The sequence below is a fragment of the Cyanistes caeruleus genome, chromosome 12 (genome assembly GCF_971803275.1).
Source record: "Cyanistes caeruleus chromosome 12, bCyaCae1.hap1.1, whole genome shotgun sequence".
Taxonomy (NCBI): Eukaryota; Metazoa; Chordata; class Aves; order Passeriformes; family Paridae; genus Cyanistes; species Cyanistes caeruleus.
The window spans coordinates 7,772,677-7,783,361 of NC_141712.1; the positions used below are offsets into that span (position 1 = coordinate 7,772,677).

The window sequence follows — 10,685 nt, forward strand, 5'->3', positions numbered from 1 at the left end:
TGAGGCAGTGAAGGGCAGCCTCTCCCCAGAGAGGAGACAGCCCTGCAGCAGCTGTGCAGGGGAAGGTGCTGCAGCCCCAGCCCTGCAGCAGCTGTGCAGGGGAAGGTGCTGCAGCCCCAGCCCCAGAGGCCTGGCACTGGTGCCTGGGAGCAGGGCTGGCTCACAGGGTGTGCAAGGCCCTATGCTACCTATGAAAGACTTCTGGACTATGAACAGCACCTGGCTCTTAGAGGCTACTCAAACAGGAAACAGCTGTGCTCAAGGACGTTTTAGGGAGGATATAGAGACTCACGTTAGTTTGCCTGGAACTTGCTGCCGAGCACTCATCAGGTCAGAGGCTCTGTCAGAAGCCAGGAAGCTGTGACCTGGGTGTTGGTGGCCTTGGTTTGTGGCTTGGTTCTGTCTCTCACCCTGCATTTGGAGCTGTTTGAGCCACCTGAGGATGACTGTGAGGGGCACTCTGGAAATCCTTTTTATATGAAGCCACTAAGACTCTGGTTTTACCTTATGTGTAACTCTTCCTGTAAAAAAAAATGTGTCTTTTTTTTTTCTTGTTGCTGTTAGAGAGAAAGAGAGCTGTCTGGCCTTGAGTTAATGCTTTTTCCTTCTCAAATCCATTTTTTCCATAGGTTGTCACCAAAACACATTGTGTTTATGATTTAAAAAAAGGAGAGGCTGGCCAAGGCTCAGCAATCCCTTTCTGCAGGGGGCAGTCTGGGCAGCAGGATTGCAGGTAGCAGGATTACAGGCAGCAGGATGGCTGCTGGCAGCAGGTGCTCTGCCCCAGCGTGTGCAACAGAAGGTGCTGCACAATAGAGCTTAGCTAAAGTGAAACCTTTTATCTAGCTGCCCTCCTTTTTCTCTCCCCTTCCTACACTAACAGCCTGGGGAGGTTGTATAACTCGCTCTGGGCAGTGAGCCTCTCCATAAGAGGTTTACAGAAGACCTGCTCATTGCTCCTTTCATTTCCAGCCCTTACTGGAATTCAGGTGAAATGCCAGCTTTGCTGTTGCTCAGGATTCACCAGAATGTCACACCACCTCCCTGCCTGCCTCCTGTCCTCCAGCTGTGGCACAGGACCACAGCACTGGCTGCATTTGGAGGTTTTGTGAGCACAGGCAGGAGAGGCTCCCTCCCATACACCTGCATGGCACTGGGGCTGCTCCTGCCTGTAACATTTAGCAGACCTGGCTGGGTATTGGCCCTGCAGAGCTTTATTTACACCCTGTGCTCCTCTCTGGGTGCCCTGGGCACCATCTCCAGCACACAGGCCTTGGGAAAGGGTTTCTTACAGCTGTGTTGTGTCCACCATGGATGGGACAGCAGTGTAACATCTCCTTCCTGCCAGCACCATTCTTTAAGGTCCATGGCCTGGAGCAGAAAGAATGAGAAACAGAAGCCTGTACTTCTCATTGGAGTTTAACACTTCACAGCTCAGGAGCAGCTGGGACCATGCATGCTCCTCCTCTTCCTCATCAAAAATCCAGGCTGAGGAACGTGAGAAATGCCTTGCAGCAGTAGGGAGCTGGAAGAGGCTGCGAGCTGTGGCAGAGCCAGAAATCCAGCTTGGATAGAAACTGAGTGTTTGAGAAACTGGGAGTGAGACTCGGTTGGAGCAGCTGGCTCACTTCTCCCTCCTGAGCCCCTGTGAAAGCTGAGTCAGCATTCTGTGGGAGCCGTGAGTGTCTGAGAACTGGTGTGCACCTGGGAACTGAAGCATGCCTGAGCTGTGCCTTGGGACAGCACAACACACAGCTTTCCTTGAACCTTTCTGATTCTTTCCGTTTATTTGCAAAGCAAATCTCCCCCTCACCTTCTCTTAAGCTTTCTTGGCTGGCTGCTGCACCAGTGCCATCCTCTTCCTCCACTGCTACCCAGCTCTGCAGAGCAGAGAGGATGGTGTGCAGTGGGGACACCTTCGCCCTGCTGTGCCCTTTGGGCTGTGACACCTTCAGGCAGAGGTTGAGGAAGGAAGCCCTTCTGGCCAGTGATCCCCACACTTCACGTGTGGGAGTCCTTCAGGAGGAGGCTGTGGCCCCACACACCCTCCAGCCTGCAGATGTTTCCCAAGGTGAGCATTGGAGCTGCTGCTCTTCCTGGCCACATGGAGCTGCAAACTGGAATGAATCTCTGGTAAGGCCTTTATTTAGCTACAACAGAAAGAGCACAAACCATCAGGAAATGCCCTATTAATGCACTGGAGATAGAATCAGGCTGGAAAACTCCAGGCTGGGCTGTAACAGCACATAGCCTGTGATTTAAAACCCATGTGTTCAGCAGGCCAGAAGCCAGGAGCCCCAGGCTCTAATCCCAGTGCTGAGCTCTGCAACAGAACTTCAGGAAGTGGAGGAGAGGCTTTGTTTAAATTTCCCCATGTTTTCCTGGGCAGGATCCTTTTACCATAGGCATTAGAAGTTTAAGAATTGCTTGGTTTCTTGGGGCTTCCAGTTGGTGGAAGGCGTGTGCATTTCCCCAAAAGCCATCAGCAGCATGCACCAAGAAAAGGGGCTGGGTTGGTTCTGGTGGTGTTTTTGGTTTTTCCTAATTTTTTTTCCCCTGCTGTGATTAAGAAAAGTTCTTGTTCATCAAGAAGGCATTCTTTAGAGGGATTATGCTCTTCCTCATTAGAGCATAAAAGCAGTTCATAGGTCTTTTGGGGCTGGCAATAGTAAGACCTTCGAACACCTAAAGTAAGCTGATCTCTAACAGAACTGAGGATTAGGTTCAAAACTGCAATACGTTTCTGACTGGATGCAGATTCAGCAGCTGGGCTATTTTTGGCTTGTGAAGCATTCTAATGGCTGTTTATTTTTAAGGTCATTTTCTGTTTGCATAGCATGTACACCCTTCTGGTGGGTGGGAGGCATTGTAAAAACAATCACTGCTGTGCAGAGTTAGGAACTAAGCCGGGAGAGGGATGGAAAAAACAGAACTCGGTGTACTTATTGCTTTAAAGCCCAAAAACATCTGCTTAGGTCATAAGGTTTGTTGGCCCACTCTGAGCTGTGTCCCCACCGGAAAAATACCATTCCAATTAATACAGACTACTGCAGGGGATTGCAGAAGACTTGGGAAAAGTCTGTCAGACGACAACATGGTATAAATAGAAAGGAAGCATCAGATTCGATGCCCTTACCTTCAAGCAGGAAATAGAAACCAGAGCAGTCTCCCCACAGCTGAGGAGTCACAACTTGTGCTGGGCTGGCCAGGCCTGCATCCCAGCTCTTGTTAAAACTTCTGTTCAATAATAACACTCTTTATTGCCCTGCTTTCCTGGCTCCTTCCTCTTGGCCATATCTTTATTCACACACAGTCAAGTGATACAAATTCACTGGAACAGTAGCAGTTTATAAAAGACAGTAAGAATAATTATCTTGAACTGAAATTAAGAAAAAAAAACAACAAAACATGGCCATCTGTCAAGCAATGCACTGATTGTTAACAGGTCATGGTAAGGAAACATTTTAGAACATTGGCAGTGTATTCCCAGCCATGTTGCTTTTCCAGACCACAAAATACACAATACAAAAATATACTAAAATTAATAAGGGAGTTTGTAGAAATGTCTGCTGCAAAACTATTGCTGTTGTCTGATTTCCTCTATAGTTACTCCCACGCTACATGACGATAGAATACTTGAATAAAGCACAGTTTATTTCTATCTGAATTTGAACTTTAAAGCTGATCTCAAGTAAACTGTAAAGTCTTTGGCTCCCATCCTTGAAGTACAAAAAGGACCTTAACTTTGGACTTGTGAGACTGGTAAGGCAGGAGGTGAGCCCACAAGTGAGAATCCAATGCCTTGGGCAGCTGCCCAGGAGGGAAGGGGAAGCTGAAGTGCTGTACTTCACAGGATCTTAATTTGGGGCTTTTTCCTGGATTTTTAAAGACTTTTAACAAGTCTTCCCTGGTCTGTCCTTTTACCTGATAGGCTTGAGTTTTTCAAGTTTCTAGTATTCTGGTAAAACTGCCTGTGTTTGAGATCTGGGCTCTGCACTTTAGTTGAGTGAACTGCAGTACCTCTCTCCCTCTATTTCACTGCTCAGTGTAATTTTCCCTGTCCCTTTCCCCTCTCCTTCCTCCTCCTGGCTCTGTGCCACTGGCATGGCCTCTTTCCATGTAAGAGAGCTGGATGCTCCAGTGCTTTGTGAGGGCTGCTCACACTGAGCCTCACACAAGCTCCCTGCATTCAAAGTACCACTCTCTTAGTGTTTCCAACCTTGAGAGACACAGGTGAAGACAGGGAAGCTGGTGCTGGCCTTACTGTGCAGGGATGAGCAGCTATTCCCTCAGGCTGGCACACTTGCAGTGAGGATCTCGGAATGCTCATGGAAAGCAGCATCCAGAGTGGCCCTTGCTGTGACAGGAACACACTGTGAGCAGGCAGATGTGTTCAACTCTGGGATTTCTTGCTTCTTTTTCTCCCAAGAGCCAATGTCAAGACATTTCAAACAAGAAGTTCACATTGCTGAGTTTTAGCAGAGAGGAAGAATAAGGCACCGAAGGTGAGCTCATTTGGCCAAGACTGATCCACAGGGTGCTGCCCCAGTCCTCAGTGCTCTCCACTGAGCTGCCCTCTCTGTGCTCACATGGTGTGAGATGTTCTCAGAGGGGTAACCTCATCTCTGCTCTGACACCACACACAGGGGCCAAGATCCACCTTCCTAGGCATGGCCTTCAGAGAAAGCTTTGAGAAGGACACGCATGGGAGGGCCTTCAGAGAAAACATTGAGAAGGACACACACTGGAGGCCAGGGGTTGGCTTCTCAGTGTCTGAATGGCACCAGCTCCCAGGGAGGTCAGCTGTGGAAAGATGACCAGGATACTTCTGAGGTATAGAACTCAGTGTCTGCTGGCCACTGCTCGGCCTTCTCGTCGTCAGACTTGTCGCTGTCATCGCCACTGGAGGGCTCGTAGCCCTGGATGGTGGAGCGGATCGGCTCCGTCTGCCTCCGATCCGCCTCTGCCTCCTTCTTCTTCTCCGCCAGCAGCTGCCTGTAGCACAGGCTGCAGACCCTCAGGGGCTTGGGGGACAGCCGGGGCATCAGGAACCTGTGCCTGGAGCAGTCTGCGCACACGACGAAGCCGCACTTGCGGCAGTGGTGCCTGCGGGTGAGCGTGGAGAACTTGGTGTGCGTGCAGCGCATGCAGATGTCCGTCGCCTTGTCTGGGATCCAGGGAGCCGCGTGCTCCCTGCAGGGCTGCCGGCCCGTCTTCGTCAGCAGGTGCTTGATGCACTCCTCCAGATGGCTGATCCACTCCTTCCTCTCCGTGAGGGAGGCTGCGGAAACCACAAAGGACTTCTTGGAGGTTTTAATCATCCAGCGGTTCTTCATCTGCAAGGTGTCTGGCAGCGTCTCCAAAGTGACATCTTCAAGGGGGATGATGTGCTGGGAATTGTACTTCCTTTTGTTGATGATTATGCTGCCGTAGACGAGGATGTCATTGAAAAGGAAAAATATGCGAGGCTTTGGTTTCTTGCGGCATTCTTTGGTTAAAATCCCTTCTCCCAGAAGGACCCTGCCTGGCAAGGCTAAGGGCTGTCCAGAAGCCCCAAAGCAGTTTTCCACAGCAGCAATGCGCTGGCTGTTGATCTCGGTATTTGCAAGATGGTCCACCATCTCCAGCTCACTCTGAGGAGAGGAAAACAAAGAGGGAAGTGGTGAAACTGCAGGCATCTGCACCAGGGTGAAGGTGAGCAGCCAGTGTAGGCATGCGTGAGAAGCTCCTAATGCAATCTGAGGCTACAGGTAATCTCACGAGCACTCCTCCTTCTAAACAAAATCTTCAAACTTCATTTTGCAACAGCCCAGGCTATACTGGAATGGCTCAATTTGCAGCAATAGAAGCCTTTGAAGGCAGAGCCAGGTCTTCCTGGTCCTGCTTTTTACCAGTCTACCTGTGCACCCTTGGAAAAGAAGGCTGCTTTCAGGTCTGAGCCTGATTTTATGTAGAGCCATAGATCTGCATAAAGGGGTCTTGAGAGCAAACCTCCCGTTTCTGACTGCACACCTGCTCTCTCAAGGACTGGTTACAGACACACACTCCCCACAGCTCCATTTTGGGCCAGAGCTGAGGCATGAACAAAAGAAAACGCTGTGATATCGCTTGTTCCTGCTGGTCTTCCATGGATGAGAAAAAGGGTAAAAAAAAGAAATTAAAAAAGCCCTCACAAGGTGAATAAACCCACACAAGCTAAGCCTTTCCTCCGTTATCCCAGGACTGCTGGTGCTTCCAAATGCAAGACACATCATTCTGAAAACTGTGAGCTCTGCTGAAGGGGAAGTGGAATGCAGCACACTCATCTCTCCCACACCTCTGCACCCTCCTTCTCACACAATCTGGGGGTTTGATAGTGTGCTGTGTTTTTGGTCTAACAGGAAACCCAGGTAAGGGTAACTCTGAAGTGAAAGCAGCTGCTTGCTCTTGGCAGCCCGCAGTGAGGAAGGTGCTCCCTGTAAATGGATTTTTTTGTTGCCCCTTGCAGGCTGGAGGGTGCTGCCCCAAGGCCAGCTGGCCATGGGAATGTGAGTCATTTCCTCCTGCAGCGAGGTAGCTCAGCCATCACGAGGCAGCTCCCAGATCACAGGGGCATGTGTTGTTACCCTGGCTGCTGCTAATGGCTCCACTGATGCAGAGCTGGAGGGAAGGGATAGAGGAGGATGACAATATGCCTGCTCCTGTGTGTGGGGGACATTCTACCCTTGCTCCTCACCGCCAATCACCCCTTTGCTGTGCTGGAGGGAAACCACAGAGCTGCTGCTGAAGGCTGCTGCACCCCGTGTACCTCTCACCTGGCACACAGACCGGACAATTCCTCTGAGTTCCTTCCCTAGGGTGAAAAGGCACAAGGCCAAGACACAGGTTTAGCCATGGGAGACCTAAATGAGGCAACCTACCCTGCAGGAACAGCTTTCACTGAGAGGCTGAGTGCTCCTGAAGAGCTGCCTTCCCTGGGGTCCCCCTGGAGCTGGAGGGAAGGATGTGCATCCTCAGGGCCTCAAAGCACCAGAGTGCACGGGATGGAGCTGGGCAGTGCTGGGCACATCCACTCACGTGGCTGGGCAGTTTACATTCACTGACTGCTCCAGCCTGGCTGCAGCAGCAGGGGCTGAAATCGCACCCCAACCAACCTGCCATGGCACAGACATGCAGCAGCTGGGCAAAGCTGTCATCAGAGGGGAGGGAGCCTCCATTCCCTCCGTGGATCCATCAGCCCGAGTGGGTCTGTGCATGGAGAGCCCTGCTGCTGCAATAAGCACCATGTGTAACACCCTCTCCCTCTTAAATACACAAATTAGGCTGAAGAACAAACAGGTAGGGCAAACTGTTGTCCACAACTGTGCACCAAATTCCCTGACTAGGGTTACCTGGACTCTCACCTATCCTGGCGTGTGGTCTCTCCACAAATCCCTGCATGAGGAGTTTCTGTGTGAAAGAGCAAGATGAGCACATAAATACAAAAGGAAAAACGCAAATTACAGCTTGGGATCCTTGGTGTGCAAAGACTGTGAATATACTGCAATAATACACTGTCAACTTTTGGCACCAGCAACACCAAATGGGATAAACCAAAACAGTCCCACCACTTTCCTTTCCTCACGTTTCTGGGTTACAGAGCTCTTAGCCAAGCTCTTTTACTTTATGTAGTTTAGAGGCATGGCCCAACCTCTCAAGAACTGATGGTACTTGAATGACTCTTTCTAGGGATCTCTGCACACCAGATTCCAGTGGAAATGAAAATATTTTGTCAGATATAAAGACCTTGCCTGCACAGAGCCAGGAAACCCAAACTCATTTTCAAAGAGGAGTGTAAGCTCTGCTGCTGTGAAAGCTTTAGCTGTTGCATTGACCTGGGTCCCTGCACCAGAAAGCTCTTGGACTTACTGCATGGAGCAAAAGGAGAAGGGGCTGGACACAATCCTGTAGTATGAAAAAAAAATGAAGGTGAGCTCTCATTACACATCAGACTTCCACCTGCAGGTATGTCCTTACTCCTCCACCCTCTAATTTGCTACCTAGTTAAAATACCATGAATTAGCCTAAGAAAAGCCAGCTCTGTCATGGGAAAATCTTCTCTGCTGAGACTAAAATTGTTGGCTGCTCTAGCCCAGGGTATTTCTTGAAGGAGTTTTCCTGGGATGCAAAAGCAGAATGTTTTCCTTCCATCTCTCTCCCCGCTCAGGCATAAGTGACTGGAGAACAGCACATATAATAAAAAGAAAAAAAAAAAATAAATAGTAGGAGTGGGATTTACAGTGCCTACTTTTAGGCTTGGACAACTCACCCTATCCCTGTGTGTGCTCCCTGTTCAGGTAGGGGGACAGAAACAGCCCCATCACATCCCACCACAAGCCAGACCCATCCTGCCCCAAGTTCCACACAGCACTTGGCTGGACTGGCCACATAAAACACAATTTCATGTTACTGCTGTGACTCACTGCAAATAATCCACAGTTTGGCTTTGGAACGTAAGCACTTTGGGAATCTGGTAAATAAAGATAGCTGCTGAGTGTTACTATGGTCTCCTTTCCTGGGAGATGAGAGCCTCTCCCTTTGGAACAAAGTGAGGATATGAAGACTAACCTATTTTATTCATTTTGGTAAACGATTTTTTTCCTGTTTGCTCAAGTTTGCTGTGTCAGGTCAGCAGGGTCACAGTGCTTATTACCAAGTGCTACATATGTCTGTGTACCACATGCAGCAGCAGCAGCTTACCCAGCTGAAGTTAGGGGGGCAAGATGTGTTTTTCTGGCGTGCTGCTTTTCACAGAAGTTTTTGGCATGGCAAATTCTGGGGTTGTTTTTTTCATCAAGATCTGCTGGTTCTGCATGTGATCAAATACTATGCAGTGAATATGACTATGACTGATGTTCAAAGGAAAAAAAAAATACAGCTTGGCACTCCACTCCAGAAGTAAGCACGCCACAACACTTAACAATGAGCGCTTGTTCACTTGTGATTATAAACAGCCATGTTGATGCCTGCCAGGCACACCATTTCAACTTAAGCTCACGGGTCAACAAGTCAGGGGTATGTTTTTCAAGTCTGTATGTATCTAAGGCTTAGGTGTACTGATGTAGCGAGCTGTTCTACCTGATCCTTGCGTTCCTGCCGTCAGGCAGAACTGACAGCCTCGGCAGCCATGCATACCTCATGCATACCACGCATGGGATGGTCCACGACACCGAGATCTGACTGCTGAGGGCTGCCAGCAGAAAATGCCCCGAGCCTCGTCTCTCTGCAGCTTTCCCTGACTCCCTCTTTCTGCTTTGCTCTGAGAAATCCCTCCTGGAGTTAGGGCTGGCAAAAGCTCTTGCTCACCATGGTCAGCAAGTAGGACGCAGCTGCCCGAGCAGGCATTAGAGCAAGAACAAAGTTCCTCTCCTTTTCCTGCCCGAGGGCATTGCAGCTTGCTTCTCCCTGTTTCCCGGCGTGCTGTAACTGCAGGGCCACGGAGCGCTCTGGTAATCTCCTTCCTGCCACGCTTATGAGCAACCCAATTCAGCACGTGCACATTTGGGGACCGGCTGGCACATCGGGCCTTTAAGAATGTCGCCAATGCCGGTGGGACACGGGCTGCCTGAGCTACCAAGCCTCTCGTCACTGCTGCTCGGCTCACGGCCAGAGGCAGGGGAAGGCCGGGCAGCGGCTCTTGGGGAGCTCCGGCTGATGCTACCAAACCCAGCCGCTGGCAGCCTGAGCTCACTTGCGGCTCTTGGAAGTGCCAGCCCGGCTCAGAGGCGCCCGAACAGCAGAGGAAGGGAAGGGAGGGAGGGAAGAAGGGGGAAAACCACGAAATTCAAGGCAGAGCCTTACCCTGCACTCATCCGAGGCGCTCCGCCGCTCACCGGAGCCGTGACCAGCGGCAGGCACGGGCTGGCTGCCGAGGGGGGAACCAGGGGGGAAGCGACAATTCCCCGTCCGGCCCTGAGCCCGGCAGCGCACGGGGCTCTCTGGAACAGGCGCCCGGCCCAAGCCCGCTCCTGCACACAGCTCCGCGGCGAGAGCCGCCGCCGGGCTCCTGCTACACGGGCAGAGTCGGCAACTTGGAGAGTCCCACTGAAAACCCCAACAACATCCGCCCCTCAAAGCGCCAACCCACCCCGCCCCTCACAACCCCCAACACAGCCGGGGCCCAGCCGGACCGCACCCCGCCGCTCCGTCCCACCAGAGCGCTGCTGTCCCCCCGCTCCGGCCCGGCGGAGGGAAAGCCCGGTCTGTCCCCCCTGCCCAGCCCCGCTCCCCGTACCTGCGGCCCCGGCAGCGCTCCCGTGGCTCCGCTCCGCTCCGGGGCCGGGCCCGCTCGCTCCCCGCCCACCGACACCGCGGCCAATGGAGCCCGCGGGCCGGGCTGGGCCGGGCTGGGCCGGGCTGGGCTGGGCTGGGCTGGGCTGGGCCGGGCTGGGCTGGGCCGAGCTGGGCTGGGCCGGGCTGAGCTGGGCTGGGCTGGGCCGGGCTGGGCTGGGCCGGGCTGAGCTGGGCTGAGCTGAGCTGAGCTGGGCTGGGCTGGGCTGGGCCGGGCTGGGCCGGGCTGGGCGGGGCTGGGCTGGGCTGGGCCGGGCTGGGCTGGGCTGGGCCGGGCTGGGCCGGGCTGGGCGGGGCTGGGCCGGGCTGGGCCGGGCTGGGCTGGGCCGGGCTGGGCCGGGCTGGGCGGGGCTGTGAGTGATCCCCACGGCTGGGTG

The 10,685-nt window shown here is 52.5% G+C and overlaps 1 protein-coding gene across 5 annotated transcripts; it reads right to left on the bottom strand.

Moving 5' to 3' along the window:
* Positions 1-3,256: 3,256 nt before the first annotated feature.
* PLEKHF1 (pleckstrin homology and FYVE domain containing 1) lies at positions 3,257-10,364 on the bottom strand. Of its 5 annotated transcripts, XM_086846993.1 has the most exons (4): positions 10,253-10,334; positions 9,820-10,027; positions 7,383-7,428; positions 3,257-5,633 (listed from the first exon to the last, which is right to left on the bottom strand). In XM_086846993.1, the coding sequence occupies exon 4, from the start codon at positions 5,619-5,621 to the stop codon at positions 4,800-4,802; it is 822 nt and encodes a 273-aa protein (XP_086703119.1). In that variant the 5' UTR covers positions 5,622-5,633; positions 7,383-7,428; positions 9,820-10,027; positions 10,253-10,334; the 3' UTR covers positions 3,257-4,799. The 5 variants fall into 5 exon arrangements, with proteins under 5 accessions (XP_086703119.1, XP_086703120.1, XP_086703117.1 ...); XM_086846994.1 differs by lacking the exon at positions 9,820-10,027 and having other exon boundaries at positions 10,253-10,361; XM_086846991.1 differs by lacking the exon at positions 7,383-7,428 and having other exon boundaries at positions 10,253-10,314.
* Positions 10,365-10,685: the final 321 nt, after the last annotated feature.

Bases quoted from the DNA above. Each gene is read 5' to 3' on its own strand.
- PLEKHF1 (XM_086846990.1), bottom strand. From the start codon at position 5,621: ATGGTGGACCATCTTGCAAATACCGAGATCAACAGCCAGCGCATTGCT.